We start from the raw sequence: 18545 nt of genomic DNA, 5'->3' as shown, positions 1-18545 counted from the left end.
AGCCATATCATCACACTGCAGAATAATTGCACATATTATCATTACACATGATACCCTCTCTACAAGCGTGCAAATGTGAAAGCATGCGTATTTTAACCAATTGCTATTACCTGGACATACGAATGACGACAGACAGACAAACACTTGATTTTATATATATAGATATAAGATATATATATTGATAGTTTTGGTTGATTAAGTAACATTGATTTGCTCTTTTCATTGTGAAGTAAGACACTTTAGTTTCTTCTATTTGGCTTTCACTGTGGACGCTAAGAGCATTTTTGTATTCTAAATCTTTCCTGCAGGCAATACCTAACAGTTTATAAAACTTGTTGATGAATGTTTGGTATTTTACACAAAAACTTTATATGATGTTAAAAAGTTAGAAGTTAACATTGAAACTTTTGGTAAACAGCTACTATAGGAGATTAATTAATAGCTTTTTACCGTCACATCTCATACTTATCTCTGTCAACTGCCTGTAAGATATTTAAATAAAAACCATGCCATGTAGTTATATTGCTGTCCGTGTTAACCATTTATATTTTACATAAAACCATCATTGAGGAGGAAAAATGTTTCTATATTGTTTTATTCCTTATTCCTTCATGAAATTTACCAGACTCAAGTAACCGCTTTCTCCTGTTCAATTTTCTATTTTAATTATGAAATAATGATTATTATCATTACTGCTGTTAGTATTATTATTTTTATTGTGTTTACTACTATTATTACTATTATTATCATAATAAGTAGTATTACTGTAACGGCCATAGTTATTAGTATTGCTATTTTTATTGTAATAAGAGTTATTATTATCATGGTTATTAGTATTGCTATTTTTATTCAAACTATTAAGTATCGAGTCGTTTTTGTTGGTGATTCATAGTTAAAATTTTTAACTTTTCACAGGGTCTGCTGCTGTTGAAAATGACAGGAACAGAATGAAGTACAACATAGAAACTGATACTTCACAACTCAAGCCTTCAAGATTTCCAAAGCCTGCTCCAAGGAGTCTACCTCATGCGACAAGCTCTTCCAGAATACCGACCCCCTCTAGCCTTGCAGTCCCTGAAAGTGCCTCAACGTTTACCAGTTCTTCTGACACAGAGAGTACGGCGGAGAAGCGGACTGGCTTAACGCGTGCCAAACAGCGAATTAAATCACGGAGAGCAGCAACTAATGTTGACCTCAGTAGCTGGGCGTCAAGCGACTTTGAACAACAAGGTTTTAGCTCTCCATCTCATTCCGATGTGAGAAGTAAGCAGGAAGAATATAGAAACCTTCGAAGAACTGCCTCAAAAGGTTTGCCTGCATTCGCTGCTAGTGTGCCTTTTTGCTTGCTAGTGATTTATAGCTAAAATTTGTTGTTTTAGAATTATAACTTGAAATTGTTTGGTAGTTTGAGTTAGTTTGCTATGACTCTTTATGTTCTATGATGCAATTAAATACATAAATATTGTTTTTATGCTTGTTTTTATGCTTCATGCACTATTTTGTTGGCAGCATTCCTAAAGTTGTGTTTGACAAGACTTTCTCTGTAGCTTCAACAGAGGACCTCAGGGAACGGCAGCACTCAAGACAGCTGCTGTTGGGCCGCGTGAAAAGTAGCTCACTAGATGATTCTCACGCGTCCCATCCTCATCCACCTTGTAAATATAAGAGCGCCTCGTACTCTGATACGAAAACTATGCAGTGGCCAGGTAATTCACAGGCTATACTATCAACCGATGTGGGCGTGTCTTCTGAATCTACAGTGGGCGTGTCTGCTGAACCCACTGTGACCTCTGATTCAATGGCTCTTCTATGCGGCCTATAATATCCATTGTACATACTGTAACAGAGCAAGTCTGCATCTTTTGCATGGGAAGAGGCCAAGTAGTGGTCGGGTAACTCCAACTTATATGCTGTGCACTGCTTGGCTACTCTATAAGCACTTGTGAATTTGTTGAGATTGCTTTAGCATGTATGCTGCATGTAGCTAGAAAGCTGATAGTTTACCGTTATATTCGCAAGCGTATGGCTAATTACAATGCAGAGAATGCTATGCTCAGCAGTGAATCAAAATTTTTAGCAAAACTTTTTTTAAATTCTAATTGTATGCTTCCTCAAATAGTGAGTTTTACAGATAGATATGCATATAAATGTAGCTCCCACTGCGTCCCTCCTCCCACCTCAGTTGGGTGCGCCTGTTCTATGCCAACTCCTGCATCTTTGTGGAGTACTTGCTTATCGTTACGGGTCCTATCCTTATCATTAAGCTGTGTTTGCTCCAAGTCCATCGTCTATATCATTGTGGAGTATTCGTTCTACGCTCCCTCCCAAATCATTGAAGAGTACTTACTCAATGTCCTCTCTAACATTTGGCCTGCACCTGTTCTGCATCTCCTCTCGGGTCATTGTGATGCACCTGCTCTATGCCCCTACTGACCTTGTTCTTATTTCTTGGTTGCCCTTAACCTGTCACTTCAATTGTAACAAGATTTCTTTTGTGAATATGCAATCTTACCTTTTTAAGAGGGTTATTATTTTTTAAATATTGCTACATGGTCTTGTTAGTTTTATACCCCAGTCCTCCCGGTACTTGCAGGTGGAATGAATGGTGAAAGTGCTAGACGTCGATATTTCCTACAGCAAAATCGAGGCTGGCAAGCTGGTAGCGATGAACACATAGACAATGTATGTATGTCACATAAGTAGGTTAAAGTTATAGGTTACATATTTAGGTCAGCCAAACTTGATGGTCCAGTATGCAGTTTCAACATAGTTTCACAAATAAGTCTCCAGCTGGAGTTGGTGTGTGCAATAGACTCTCTCCAGCTGGAGTTGGTGTGTGCAATAGACTCTCTCCAGCTGGAGTTGGTGTGTGCAATAGACTCTCTCCAGCTGGAGTTGGTGTGTGCAATAGACTCTCTCCAGCTGGAGTTGGTGTGTGCAATAGACTCTCTCCAGCTGGAGTTGGTGTGTGCAATAGACTCTCTCCAGCTGGAGTTGGTGTGTGCAATAGACTCTCTCCAGCTGGAGTTGGTGTGTGCAATAGACTCTCTCCAGCTGGAGTTGGTGTGTGCAATAGACTCTCTCCAGCTGGAGTTGGTGTGTGCAATAGACTCTCTCCAGCTGTCATATGCCAGGCAATGTACATGCAATTTTATAACTACTTATAGCTCACAGCTATCCCAATAATATATGATTGTCTTCGCTACCGCCAATTGTGACTGCTAACGAGACGTCGGCATAGATGCGTAATTCAGTAGAATTCTTGCAAATTATCTAAATTTAGAAAAATATTTTGATTGCACCATTTGAAAGTTCTGAACAATAGAGAAACTCGAAACATAAAAGGAAGATTACGAGGAGATTGGTGTGTTGATGATTAGCGCTGACATCGGACAATCAAAATGTCGGTTTGTATTGCAGGCTCGAGTGAATAGTGACCACGTGATATTATACGACTTCCATAAAAGAGAGCCCGGCGATCTAGCCCTCAGGTAGTCATAATCAATGCATGCAAATCTTTGTGTCGACCTTAACTGCAGTACCTTTATTGGCTTCAAATCTGAGTGACCTTCGTATGTCTTCACTATTCTCTTTAAAGATACGATTTGCTTTCCTGTACATTTGTGTGTCAATTTTCTGCGTAACATCAACTTGCAGACAGAAATTTTCCATACATCTACTTTTATAATTTGCTTAATATACAAAATTTTTTTAGAGGTTTGTTAAAACAAAACTGTTTATTTCTAAGTTGAGCTGATTTGTTGCATGTAAGCTGCCTTCTTCAAAAATTATGTTCTTAAAGGTTGACTCGCAACAAAATTCACATTGCAGTTTTTTGGTACCAAAAGATTCACCGGGTCTTTCTCTGCTGTGTTGTTAGTGCAAAATATGTGAAAATGTGATTACAAGCTCTTAACAGCTCAAAAACGAACAGTTAATCGCAGCCATCACAAAAATGCCGTAGTTTGGAATCTCTTTATGTTGATGACGTTCTCAAACATTTTGGTTATTGTTATATGTTATATATATATATTTTATTGTTAGATGTTATCACGTGAATTGAAAGGCCAATAAAATGTTCAATATAAAACGTCTTGTAGCACTAGTTTATGACAAACACTTTCGGTTCTACCGGAAAACCCGTATCAAATATAGATGCTCGATACTTTACAGTTTCATTTCAGCCCCGGTCTAATCATTTATTCGTAATTTGATCATGTGACCCATACTTCCTGCCAGTGTGAATAATTTCTGCAGCATTTTTTCACTATCACAGGTGACCAACAAGCTCATCATGTTTATATGGGGATGATATGTACTCCTTGGAGCTATGTTTAAAAAATTGAACGAATTTTCATGGTAGGTCTTGAGATATCAGTGCTCAAGGTGACAGCATTACAATGATGAAGAAATAGATGCGTAAGGACAACAGACATAGTTTTATTGAATGTGTGAAGTATATTTGTGAAAATATTTCGACGAATGAGGTTGCATGAAATTGTGAACGGAAACCACCATGTTCAACTGGGTCCCATTTGAGCCGCTTTGGAGAGGGATTCCGGATCTACGGCAGTTTTGGGATGGCTGCGATTAAATGTTCGTTTTTGAGCTTGTAATCACATTTCCACATATTTTGCACTTGCAACACAACAGAGTAAGACACAACAAGACATGGTGAATCTTTCGGTACCAAATAATTGTAATGTGAATTTTGTGTCAAGTCAAATTTTAAACTTAAACTGGAATTGGGATGGTGGCCATTTTAGGGCTGGCGAAAGAGTGTGTATACTAGAGAAGAACACACCTGATTGGTGGCTAGCTATGTGTGGAGATGAGGTAGGCTACATTCCAGCAAGATACGCGCTGCCGGTAGACCTAGAGCAGCGGGTTTATCAAGTAGTCCGAGCATTTTATAGTCCTTTCAATACAGAAGGTCGTCGAGTCCATCTGCTAAAACATCAGGTATTTTATAACTTCAATAACCATGGCTTGTGTAACAAAATACAACTATTTTATTATAACCATTGACATCTGTGATTAATTTTTCAGCAACTTAGTTCTGCTAATTCTTGTGTATGTGAGAGTTCAGGACATTAAATTTAAGGCTTAAGCGGTAAGCATATTATATATTCGACAAATTACCAAATTTATAATCAAAAAAGTTTTTGAATAAGTTACATACATAAGCATGTGAAAACAAATAAGAAATCTTTTTAAAGATTAGTATAATAAACAAAAGATGAGCATACCAGCCAGCTAAATAGACGAGCTTTTCTAAGAAAATTATAATGACAATAATTATAACGATAATAATAATGACAGTTGTTGAATTGAAAAGAGATAAAAAGAATAAAAATATTTTTCCGGAAGCAAAGTGCTACTACATCTAAGTTCATGAACGGAACTCAAACAGATTTATTGACATAATTTCCTGCAGCATGGCACGCTTACAAATATTGCTGTTTGCGTTGTGCCATTCCCTGCTTTATCTCCCAATATGATAGCCAGACAGCCTCAGTCATGCTTCTGTCATGCCTTCATGCACTGTATTCTGCAGGTGGTCCTACAGTGTGGCCCTGAGGATAAGTTGGGGAGAATTCTCGTGAAGACAGATAACATAGAGACTGGTACGATAGACGCAATTATGTGCCCATTGGCTAATCTCACTCCAATATAGAAGGTATCAGCATTCTGTGATAGCGCATCAACAGCTAGAATATTTATTATATCAAAGTTCTTACATCAAACTTTTAAAAAGTTCAGAAGATTTCATTAAATTGTACCAAATTGTGCATCCTTGCTTCCAAGCTGAGAATCCAAAGTACATAATATGTAGCATGCGCTCTAACCACGTATCTCAGCTCAGACCTCTGACTAAGCGAGGTTCTAAGGCTACAAACTATTTGTCTCTTAGCTAGTCATATTGTTTTAATATTGATAACTCATTGCTGTCGATTCCTCTGTCAGCATTAAACAATAGATTATCACTTTATATTATTTCTTCAACCATTGTGCAAATAATTTGCCACAGCAGAAGATTTTTCTCTACTTTTTGATATATAATAAAAGAACAAGGTTTAAATGAATAAGAAAGTTTCTGGTTCACATAAGATATATTTCAATATAATATTGCAACTTGAATAAATGTTATGCATGCATATTATTGCACACGATACACGGAGTAATGCTTCTTGGCACAGTGCCAGTTTACAACAAACAAAGCTGAAATGAATTGAAAACTATTACCGCTAGTTGTACATCTCAAAACATATTGGCAAACTAGACCATCAAATTACACACAACGCAAACATTTCTAATAAATATACTAAGACAAATAAATTAAATATAAATAGAAGATTGAAATATATACAACATTCTCTGATTAAAACAACAGTTCAATATTAATATGATATCAAGTTGTAAAATTTGCAAAGAAAGAAAATAAAACCTCGTATCACTTTTTCACTCAACACTAAAGATCTAGTACAAACAGGAGGGATTACTAAAGATCGATTAAATATCACACAACGACTCACAGTAAAACTAGTAAAATGGACAACAACTATATAGTTTATAACATTATATGATGATATTATAAAATATTATATACTTTTTAAATAAGTTACATATATAATAATATAATAATAATTGCTGTTGGTATAACTACAGAAAATAAGGATGTAAAATAATACAAAAAGAGAAATGGATCGGATTGCTTGCGGAAAATTAACAAGGTGTGAGACTAAGAGAGTGTATCACAAGTATTGCTATGGACAAAACATTGCAGTCAGGAAGTAGTACTATATATAGCAGCTTGTATGAGATGAGAAAAAATTATACAACTTAAATATTTTATTAAATAAATTAATTTGTAGTTGGAAATAAATAATTGAGAAATTTCTATCGTTTTAAAAAATGTATATATTAAACAAAAGGCAATTCGGACTGCAATGGCTGTGAAGAGAAGAGAGGGCTCCTGGGTGGCTGGAGTGGAATATTGCATGGTGAAGCACCTGATATATAGTCTGGCGGAAATTTTTCAATTCTCAGCAAAGTTGTAAAGGTTAGCTTATTAAGGTTTCAAGCAAATTGAGCACCCAGTAACTTCAGCATTATTTGATATGATTTGGAAAAATTGTATGGTAGGTGACGAACAAATCGTTCTCTTATATGCTATTGGTCAAAAGTGACAATAATTGCAATAATATATAAATTAATTAATAATTTAAATCATTACAAATGTAATTTTAAATAATTCCTTAAAAAGTTGATCATTAGTAAAAAAAGCAATTTATTTACAGCTCGGGCGCTCCAAAAAATGACCTGCCGCTTGGGCAGCTCTCTGTTTATGGTTGTCTCTCTCCTACTGTTTCCTCTCTCTTTTGTTCTCGCTCTCAAACTCTTTGACGTTTTTCTTCTTGAGTTCATCCACCAAAGATTCTCAATAAATTGGCATGACAGTGTTGCCGGAATTGTACATCTGCAATAGAAAAAACTCAAAATCATGCATAAAATTATAAAAAATTAAAAAGATAAAGTTTTGAGACAAGTACGAAACGTAGGCGAAGCAAAGTTAGTCCCATTCAGGTGGTCTTCAGCATAAGTTCTCTGGTCATTTTGTTTTACTCAGCCACTAAAAATGCAAACTATATTTAAAAAATTGCAAAAAAGGCTTAGTTTTCTGCAAACAAATGACCAATAGCATAGATCTAGCTTCATCCAATAGAAAAGTGACAAAACCATATAGCTAGCCAATCATATCGATCCTCTCACCTAATGATTTTATGTAACATAACATTGCTTGATCTCTACAGCAGCTTAACAGGCCTAAACAAATATCGTTACAGAGATTTATTTTGTTTTGTTAGATATTCCTCCTCGTGTAAACTAGACATTACAGTCGCTTGAAAAGATCAACTGGTCAATCAACAAACGATCAACTGGTCTCTACAGCAACAAGAGGATCATAATAAATAGATTTTACTGTCTATTCTCTACGTAGGAATGATTTAACAATACAGATTTTGTGCAACAGATGGTGTTAAGTTAACAGAAGTATTTGACATTTAGCCTTTCAAGCCCTTCGAAGCATCGCAGTTTCATAAATGAAAAGGAAGCGATTTAAAATAAAAAATAAAATAAAATGTACTAAAGTCTAAGATACAAAAATAAACATGCTATGTTAATGCCGGTTTAAAATTGTATCTCTCTCTATCATTACTTTTACCTACGCATTGTCCGTCTCCTGCGTTAATTGGGTTTCATCTCAGTTCACCTTCTTCGAGGTAATGTGACGACAATAATATTGTTTTATTGATTATATGGGAGTATTTGATTCCACTTTCTAAACATACGGGGAAGTTTTTGAAACAAACTAATTCTACATGCAGAGGTTGAAATTTACACAAAACCTTTGCATTTATTGTCATATTTCATACCTGCGAGCACTTTATGGGGCTAGTCATCGGAGATGTATGGTGTAGAGGGGGCAAATCCAACAAATCAGAAGAGAATTCTTCAAGACCGGCATTCTACAGCACAAAATAAATGAAAATTTTAGATAGCTTAAACTATTGTCCACATTGTATATTGACATCCCCATTTACGCTGGTCTAAGGAAATTTGACGTTTCTAAAGGATTGATCTGGCGAAGGATTCCTTCTTGCCAAGGATGAGTGGCTGAAGCATGCACGGGCTAAGTTATGGCATGTCAGGGGAACAAAGAACTTGTTTATTGCTTACTCAATGCACGGATCAATGACGCTAGCTTATGACGGAATGAAAAATAAACATTTACTTTAACTCAGGTTTGATAACAAAGCGTTATTTCTTTAATTTAGACAATATATCTAAGGCCTGCCATTTGCGAGCTAATCTTAAAACCTGATATAGGGCAACTGATTTTTCTTCAAGTTAAATAAACAGGGGGCTGATTGAATAACCCGATTCATTATGTAAATTCCTAAGAGCCTTTCACGTTTCAAAGTAAATTTGAATTCGACCGTAGGAGTGATTGTTCTTGTACAAACACGAATAAAAACCGTTGCTTTATCAACATACAAATCCATTAGACCCGAGTGCTGTTAGCCACAAAAGGGATATTTATCTTAAATGAAGTTTCAAAACCCATACTGGTGCAAAACAAAAGGGTATCGATGTTTACTCTGCTCTTACAGCATGAGATGATGATGATGAAAGGTTAGTATGCAATTTCCTGGGAACCCTCGGCACAATCCGCAAGGTGCGGCGTTGTAACGTTACATGCGCAACTCACCTTGTTCACTTACATATCTCATTCCTTCGTTTAATCATCTTAACAAGTTTGAATGGATTTTATTAAATTTTTTTCCACCACAGTAAGTGTTTTATTATTTCAGAATTCAGAATCGAAGGATTGTTATTCACTGCACTTCCATGTTTTGAAAAGGTTCAGAGTTGATTCCACTCAAATAATAGAAATGGTGAAATTTGAACGCATTCGACGCCATTTCACTTTGCTAAATTTGTGCGAAGGCACTCGCTGTGAGAGGACTATTCGACAGCATAAAAACACTCATCGCTTAAAGATCTGAATATATAATATCTGAATAAGCTCTTCCCAGTAGAAGTAAAACAATTTCACCATTTCGATCAATTGCAGTCAGGCTTACATAGTGCATTTAATAGACTACGCATGAATTGAAAAGTGACCGTGACCCGAAAGCGAGTCCTTCTCTAACAAGTTTTGTTTTGCGCGATACATTGCGAAACTTGCAAAGATTTGTATACTCAAATCCGAATCACTGAAACAGTAGGGTGCAAATTCGTAGGCAGCGAACAACTCCAAATTTATTCGAAGCTCGAAAACGCAGTTATTGTTAGAAATTTTTTGTCAGTCCAGTTATTAAGTGGAGCCATTGAGAATTGCTATTGAGATGTGGACGATTTTTTTACTAATACGCTTGGCTCAGCAAGATAGTGTCGATTCTGAGCTCTTTTGCGCCGCCTGTGTTTTTGACTAATCAGCTTGTGCGGTCTTGACATGTGTCGGAAAGTTACCAGAGAAGATAAGGTGTCATACTAGTGATGCTTTTAGTGGCAAAATAGTATTTAAAAAAGCCATGCGACATAATTTAGATGATCGATATATAACCAACAGATCATTCTCAAAATATTGATAATGTACTGATTGTGAGGTATAGTGAAGTAGGCACGAGTATACACGATCGACATGTGTAGCCATGAGATCTTTTGGCAAACAATGGGGGCCCTAAAATTACCCTCCCTCTTTTACAGGCTCCTTAAGTTTTGACAAAATATTGTAGATATAGTTCCTAAGCAGACAGAATGACAGGCCATTTTTTATTTTCTTTGTTTTATATTCGGACAATAAAGGTCCTTGTATTATTGTTCAAGCGAATCATGTGATACAAAACCTTATCTCTGCTAAGGCTGCACAGAGACAATCAATAATTCATAGCAAGGTGCAAGGGAAACAAAGAACCAACCCTTGGCATCACTAATCGATAGCCTACTAGACCATGTTATTATTCATTAAACTATCCAGCAAACTCAATTGCGTCAACATCTGGATGCTTGCAATGTGTGATCAGAAACGAAAGCCTCAGAGCTAATATTTGCAAGGTAACGGCCCACACTGCTTGAAATTTCTCTATAACATCAGCTAATGTTACTGTCATATTGCATTAGGCTTGAATAACTGATCTTTGCACAGAGTTTTCACGCTAATATCACATAATTATATTAGTACTGAAATATTAATATACTGAAGTACACTAATATTTAAAATAGCATATATGCTTTTGTTCTAGGACTCTCTCGTTTCATTAATAATAGTATTTCAGAAACATTTAAACATTGCCTTTGAGAGCTTGATGAGAACTTGACCTTTTGTGGCACCAATAACCCTAATCTTCGGTCCAAGCAGTACAAAAGAGCAATGCTATAAAAAAATTGTGGCTTATTCACCAATCACTCGGGGGTTTAATTTTGACAAACTTCAGAAATGAAAAAAGAAATTAGAACTTGCCTTCTTTTCTATTTGAACAATCATTACAAAAAGAGCAGATAACTTGTTTTGTGGTATTTTTGAGTCCAAACCAATATTCCGATATCTGTTAGGTGCACGTTGATGATGAGCGGGTCGCTTATCGTTTATCAGAACAAATCAACAAATACAAGAGTCAAGTTTAAAAATCCAACGCTCACCTGAAGAGCAAACTCAGAGAGAGACGGATCCAGCACAAAGTCTTCATGATCAAACAGGTTTGCCGCATCTTCAGCTAATTTGTTGAAATCGATTTGCTGCTCCGGCAGATGTTGCCGCTCAAGAATTTGTCCTTGCCCTATGGTTACGTGTTGATGCCCACTGCTGCTCGTAGTGTGCGGTGGTTGTATAGCCGTGACTATTCTGACTCCGGGCCTGTGGGTCAGATGACTAGTTTGGTAACTATGTCGCAACGACCTTGACCTGTCCATCAGATAAGCGCCTTGTCCTTTGGTGAGAGTCTCAAGAAGTTCTGTGGGAAAGGAGAGAGGTTACGTTATGGAAGATCAATAGTTAATAAGGAGGTTTAATGGCCTAATAAGCTCTCAATCTCCTTCATCAAATCTCCAAAGTCTATTGTATACAATGGCAGCAGATACCAGCTCAATACCTAATCATAAAACTCATACTACAAAATTAATAGAATTTTCTAGATTTTCAATAGAATTTTATAAAGTGTGTCAAGACGGGATAAAGCCGGTTATGCCGTATGACTATGTCGACCACTTACTGCAATCTTTGGGGTCTCAAGACCCGACAAACAATAAAATTGTCAAGCAATTACTTTATTCAAACCCAGGGTATTAGCTAGGCAGTTGTATATTAAGTAAGATGGCCACCCGATTGTCCGTACTAGTTTTAATGGAATCGTACATAAGAAAGCCAATTAAACGAATTGAACTTTCCCCGCAGTGAAGTGAATGAATAATTCAACAATGGCAAGTATGATATGCAAACGGATTCAATCCCAAGGCGAATAAATAATCTAAAGTTTTGTATTAGTTAATAGCGAGTTGAAATAAAATACAAAGAATAATAGGTGAATCACATGAGCTATTGATTTTCTTGAATATCCGTCAGCTGCTCCGGTCTATAGGCCCTCTCTGACACGGACCAATTATGACTCACTCGTCATTTTGAGATGCGTGACAAAAGTCTCGCAAACCTCTGAAGATGACTTGAATTTCAAGCTAAACAATGTAGCGATACGGGAAAGATGGCAAGGTAGCGATGGGATGAAACTTTATTATCTAGCCCATGAATGAGAGGGGATCAAAACACGATGACTAGTATAAAATTCCCTCTTTGTAACAAAACTATTTCGTATAATAAACCTGGACTGTTACTAACCAGGATTTGCCATGCTTCTTTTTATTGCAATCATATCTTTTTTGTTCCATTTCGCGACCTCCTCATCCATTTTTTTGATCTTTGATGGATTCATCGCCCAGAGGCATCCCTTACGAGAGTGAGTTCCGTCTGAGTTAGGGTTCTCTATTTTCTCAAAGCATTTGTTTAAGGATAGGTTGTGCCTAACAGAATTCTAAAAGAATAGAATCACAGAGAATGACTTATTCATGCGTTTACAAAGCATCGACAGTGCAATAAACTACAACAAATATGGCCACTCCGTAGATCATAATAAAAGAACAATACAATCTCTACATTTTTCCCAACCGTTTAGTCCGCTCAAAAACCACTTTCTTCAGGTTAAAATTAGATTGTGTGAGTATTACAATACAAACTCCCTTTGTTAATGCGCAGTATTTCTGTAGATCAAATGTCGGCATTATATCGGGCTGTTTATCTAACCTTGTCTAAATATTAATTACAAAAGACGTAGTAAAGGTGAGTAAACAACGGGCCGTGAGCTCGCAGGCCTTGGAATGAATGCTGACAACCTATCACGGCGCCGGCAACCCATGAGTAGCTGCTGAAAAATTACAAATTATAATCAATAACTTACTCCATTCACTCCAACTGTAAAAGTTATTAGCTCACGACCAGCTAGCTTTTTTGTTTGGGAGTTTGCGCTGCATTGAAGTCACAAGGAGTGTTTAAAAAATTTGTTTTACTTTAAGAACAAGATCCAAAATTTAATCTAATGACATGCTATGTGAAGGACATATAGAAATCTAATTTGCTTTCAGCTAAAATGCTCTAATAACAGAATGCTGCCGCAAAATAATGATTGTAGCTGCAGTAAGATATAAATTGTACAGCCACTAATACATCTGAATAATATTCTTTCTTTTTAACATTTTTAATAATATAATAACGATAAACTTCATACCTTCCAGCCGTCAGGAGCAGTTTTGAAGTATGGAAAATTTTGCATCATGAAGTTGTAGATTTCGGCAACAGGCAGGCTACCTCGTCTGCTGTTTTTAAGTGAGAGGGCAATGAGGCAGCTATACGAGTAGGCTGGTTTAGGATATGGGTTGTCCGGAACTGTCGAAGACGGAACAGAACCCGGGCTATGGCTGTAGTTCCTTTGGTAATTGATAGATGATCTGTTTTGACCATAATGCTGCGAAGACATGCTAGACTTTGTGGTAGAAATGTAAACTTGCTGTTTGCTTGTTGGAACAGTAACGTACTTTATATTACCGCTGTTGGAGATATGTACATTGCTCGGTAAGGTAACAACACGAACAGACTGAGCAGTTGAAATTGGTGTGACCGTTGATGGATTTACCATGAGATTGGGATTTCCATTGGATTCTGCTGGCATCTGCTGCTGTAGGGAGTGCAGCCAACTGAGGTTAGAAACAGAGGAATCTAAATCTATCGACTGCTGTGCGGATGAGATCGGTGGAAGCTGTGTATTTGGTGAGTGAACAGAGTTAGAAGGAAACATGTCAGAAGTGCTGCTTGATACGTCTGGCTTTCCAACTGGAATGTCCATTGGTGGATATAATGTTTCTACGTTTGAGTTGACATCTACTGCCACCATGTCATGTAGTGATGAATACCCGTGATCTCCGTTTGTATTCATTGATGAACTGTATTCTACGCTCATTGGAGTATACTGTTGTTGGCGCAAGCCTTCTGATACTGAACTGTTATTTCTATTTTCCATGGCTGCCTCTGTCTTTGGGAGTAGTTTGAGCGCTTATTAAAATGCTGACCCAAGCATTAGCCAGCAGCAGATACCAGAAAATGATATGCACAACCTACACACCTGCTTGACCCAACAATGCCCACTTTTGCAATGAACTTGATTACCAGCTGCCCACTACTACTGCTACACACTTAAATCATTATGGAGTTAAGCCATTCTGATTGGCTCTTTATTACAAAGCAATTATTAGTACGTGTAGATAACTTCTGTAAGAAGAAAAAGTTCAACGATTTCCTAAGGAGTTGTGTTCTTTCTATTATACGTTGTTTTTTATTAGTTATTGTTTTGTATATTTTGTATTTTGTTTAACTAATTTTTTTTCTCTCAAACAACATTTATTTCGCAAAACAATCAGTTGTGATGGTTATCTCGAAAGCCGTCAATTTTGATAAGCGGAAGTTTCTTACCAAAACACAAATTTAGTGTCCTGTTTAATTTATATAGCGATAGCTTTTGCTAGTCTTTCGGTTATTCTGGTCTAATACACATTTACCCATTTAGATAGGTCACTACCAAGCGAAAAGTAATAGTGGAGCTCAACACTTTCGGAACATACTATTCACTCTCTGCAAAAGAAGTATGTTGTAATCATAATTATTATTGTCGATTGTATTTGTGCCTTTTAGCTTAGTGTTGCTAAACTTGTTTTAGCGATGGAAATCATTTTCAACTTTTATTTTTAAAATGTTTTAATTTGTGAAAGCTTTTTATGTGGCTGTGCAATATAACACACAAACAGGCGATAGTAATAGTGAAGGGTCGCAGTCAGGTAATAGTTTCTTCGTAGCAGTGCTTCTAGCATCCATGCAGGAATGTCCAACCACTCTTTGCACTACATGCAGTCACAGCAAAACATGAGTAATTTTTTGTGTTGATTAGTAGCACATGTCATCAATAAAAGTTGAGTTGGCGCTTTTCATCATTCCTTTATAAATTCTAATTTTAAAAACCAATGTGGATTGTGTTGCCAAGACATTATTAACACTAACCTTATTCTTATTTGACGATCAAATGAAAAATTCACTGCTTATATAACCAATTTGTGCCTGAGAAATTGAAAAAATATTCATTATTTTGCTATGCGTTGTGCTATAACTTACAAATTTATATGTCAGTAACGTTTGTCTGGTGTAATTTAGTAAAACGCACTACGTATATTAGATAGGCTTAATCGATTTACAATAGCCTTATAAGCGGGACATCTTTTTGGTCATGAACAGAATGGCTTCATGGCAATGACGTAAGTTGGTTTATTATTTTTTGATTTGATAAAAACTCATTCTTTGAAAATGTCTACATGCGTAACTCTCATTATAAATACCGTTGGGATAACTTAGAACTTATCGAATAAAAATTTTTAAAATAAAAAAAATAGTAATTGTTAATATTTTCTACATGGAGCACTCTACTGCTTGTGTTTATGTTGTATCTAATCAACACGCTTTTTTATTTTAATGGGTGTCTTATAGTTGTTAACCATTACAGATGAACAACATCCGTGTCTAATGTTTAGGCTGCATGTAGTTTGGCAGATTCTCCATTTTTGCAAGTGTTCTGTACTGTTATCTCAACCATTTAAAAGCATGCACAAGCGTTCAGAACTTTTTACTACCCAAGGTTTTTAGCCACATTCGTGATAGAAATTGTTTTCAATCACCTGAAAAGCAGTGAAGTTTTGCTGTGCAGTGCGAATGCTTGTTAAGGGTTTGTTACTAACTATATGTCAGTTTAGGTCATAAGTCACATAATCAGGTAATTTGTTAAGTGAGCTGGTCATCGTCACCTTCAACTATTTTTTGGCTTACGCTTGTGGTAAATCATGCAAGTTGGCTATGCAATAATACAATGAAGGTGCAGAAATTGATTACCTCCAACAGTGGAGTTCCAAAAATAATAGCAGGGGAAGGTGGGGCAAGTTGGACCAGGCCACATGGGAAGCTGCCTATTATGTTTCTAAGGTTACTATTTTGTATCAAATATTAACTTTACCAGCCATATTGTAGGCTATATGATTCTGGTAAAAACGCATCGGTATGTTTGTGTCAATCAGAACGACTGGTGGCTAAAATAATATTCATCACCTTTGATTTACTACGCAAATAAATATCTGCAGCTGCCAGGACTAATATTGAGAATAAGTTAATTGTGTGAAAAAAGACATTTGGGGCAAATCGGGTCAACCTAGGTGTGACAAGATGAGTCAGTGGCCCAGCTTGCCCCATCAGCTTTTATTGATCTTGTACTTTTAGTGACACCTCTGAAAGGTAAGAAACTGTAAAGCCTCAACAAGTATAGGCCTAATAGACCTGAAAGGTTTAATACAGTCAATATAATCCTCACACTCAGCAGTTGAAGTCTTTGAAACCACTCCTGTAGATTTACATCCACTACCGAAGGCACCAACTAAAAAGCTACCATAAATATAATAAGGAACAAACGTTTACCTTCTTGTTCTGATTTGAGTTCAAGTTCATGAAGCCTCAGACACTAACATTATTATTATAGTTATTGGTTCTGCTGAATGCTAATTATTAGTATGACATGCGTGTGTGATACGTACAATAAACTCATAGACTTATGCATCTTTATAAATGCTTTGCAGAATACAAACTTTATGACTATTCACTTGGAAGTTGGGCTGAGCTGATCAGAAGTTTTTGACACCATTTTTGACACACCAAGTTAACCACCAAATGATTTTGAGTTTGGCTTTTGTTTTGACAAGTAAAATCGCATCAAATTAAATTCTTGCAATGATCAAACGATAGTAAATAACTGTAAACAGCATTATTGTGATAATCTTCACAATAGCTGATGAACTATTTCTTATTAGGGAAAGTGATAGGTTGTTTGCTGTCATGACCTCAGGTACTCCTAATGGCTGTATTATAGTCAACTGGTGATCTTTGATTGAGCAAGAAGACTGAACTCTGTCCATTTGGTTTTACATCAGTATTCACGCTTGAAAGTATGTCCGTGTTGTTATTCATGAAGAGAGAGAGAGAGAGAGAGCATTATATATGCTGGAGATTAGTAACTCTCTGAGTCATAGACTCTCTGGCACTACGTATCCGCTAATGGAATGTGGGGTGGCATAGCGTAGATAAGATTAGCCATCAGTTTTCTAAATTGCTCTGTCAACTCTTTCCATAATAGATGCTATCAAAGAGATGTAATTGTTGATAAGGTGTCTGTACGCTTTCAGATCATGCCTGTCTGTGGGATGCTCTAGTCCTTCCAATCGCCAACCTCGGCAACGACAAACATGGCTCTCGCCTCTGGTAAATATTTTAGTAAACCGCTCAATACTTTACAAGTGGAGGTATCTTGTTTTTAGGTTTTGTAATATAGCCACTCCGGTGACCAGTACTTTAGGCCTAAGATGTATCTCCATCTAGCTGGTTAATGTCTTTAAGACATGTTGCACGTGCAAGCAAAGAGTATTTTTCCTGTTTTATGGCCATGCTCACTACTCAGCTACACAGTAGCTATAACATGTGATTATGGACTCCCGAATTCCCTACGCTGCATATGTGCAAGCTTATCTCCCTTTTAGTAAGTCACTTTACAGCTTGTAGTTTGTAACTGCCTTGTATGTGTGAATTATAATAGTGTGTATGTCCATAAACTTAAATTTGCATTTGAAGAGTCTGTTTTTTAATAAGTTTGAAGATGCATTTTTAAACTTGCGTGTTTATCTTGGTTTAGTCAGTTTAAATAATCAAACTGTAAACATGTATTTAAGAGTTGTCGACTGGAGTTCAGTTTATTCACATATGACTATTATTTTTGGCTTAAAACGCTCACACGTTTCTAACGGATCAAATTTTCATTTTTATGTCAATTTGAATATGAATTGTGGGGAGGCATTAAGTTTGCTATTCATTTATTCTGGTTGTTTTCCTGACATTGGCTAAACAAACTGGTAAATTTAGACTTGCGATCTCTCAAGTGTTGTCAGAACTCAAACCATTGGTAACGGATAATTAACTTTGATGGAGGGTATAAATAGCCATGGTAAAATGTTGTCAGTGCCCTTGGTTCTATTTACTTGCTTTTGCTTTATGTATAAATGGCAAGTGAGTGAATGAGGTGGATTCAGTTAAAACAGGTGTACGCTATGTGAAATATGTGCAATTCTTTATGTTTAAATCATAATTCAAAAAGGTCTTTGGACAATAATCCTATGCTAATGTTAAACCTCAAGAGATAGATTATTTGGTTTAATCAAAACAATTAATAACGGAGTGAAAATTTTAGGAGATTTTTTGCTGGTTGACAAGATGACAAATTGAAGGATAACAATGTAAATATTGTGAAGTTTTAGGTGCGTGTGTTTAACTCTTTGAACTCTGATGGTCTGTATTTCAGCAT

General features: G+C 36.4%; 2 protein-coding genes across 5 annotated transcripts in view; one reads left to right on the top strand and one right to left on the bottom strand.

The window, feature by feature from the left end:
* Positions 1-6094: 6094 nt before the first annotated feature.
* LOC137399408 (forkhead box protein N4-like) lies at positions 6095-14246 on the bottom strand. Its single transcript, XM_068085511.1, has 5 exons — positions 13341-14246; positions 12398-12590; positions 11209-11519; positions 8439-8531; positions 6095-7480 (listed from the first exon to the last, which is right to left on the bottom strand). Exons 1-5 carry the CDS (start codon positions 14127-14129, stop codon positions 7442-7444), a joined length of 1425 nt encoding a protein of 474 aa, XP_067941612.1. The 5' UTR covers positions 14130-14246; the 3' UTR covers positions 6095-7441.
* Positions 14247-14626: 380 nt separating this feature from the next.
* The window catches only part of LOC137394686 (multiple PDZ domain protein-like), a 79137-nt gene continuing 75218 nt past the window's right edge, over positions 14627-18545 (top strand). For all 4 annotated transcript variants that reach the window (XM_068081471.1, XM_068081463.1, XM_068081456.1 and 1 more), the window contains exons 1-2: positions 14627-14748; positions 17377-17452. In XM_068081471.1, coding sequence (XP_067937572.1) covers positions 17437-17452 — 16 coding nt within the window. In that variant the 5' untranslated portion in view covers positions 14627-14748; positions 17377-17436. The remainder of the gene's footprint in view (positions 14749-17376; positions 17453-18545) is intronic.

The sequence above is a fragment of the Watersipora subatra genome, chromosome 1 (assembly GCF_963576615.1).
Source record: "Watersipora subatra chromosome 1, tzWatSuba1.1, whole genome shotgun sequence".
Taxonomy (NCBI): Eukaryota; Metazoa; Bryozoa; class Gymnolaemata; order Cheilostomatida; family Watersiporidae; genus Watersipora; species Watersipora subatra.
Note: the sequence above shows the minus strand (reverse complement) of the source record. Positions and strands in the feature narration are given on the sequence as shown.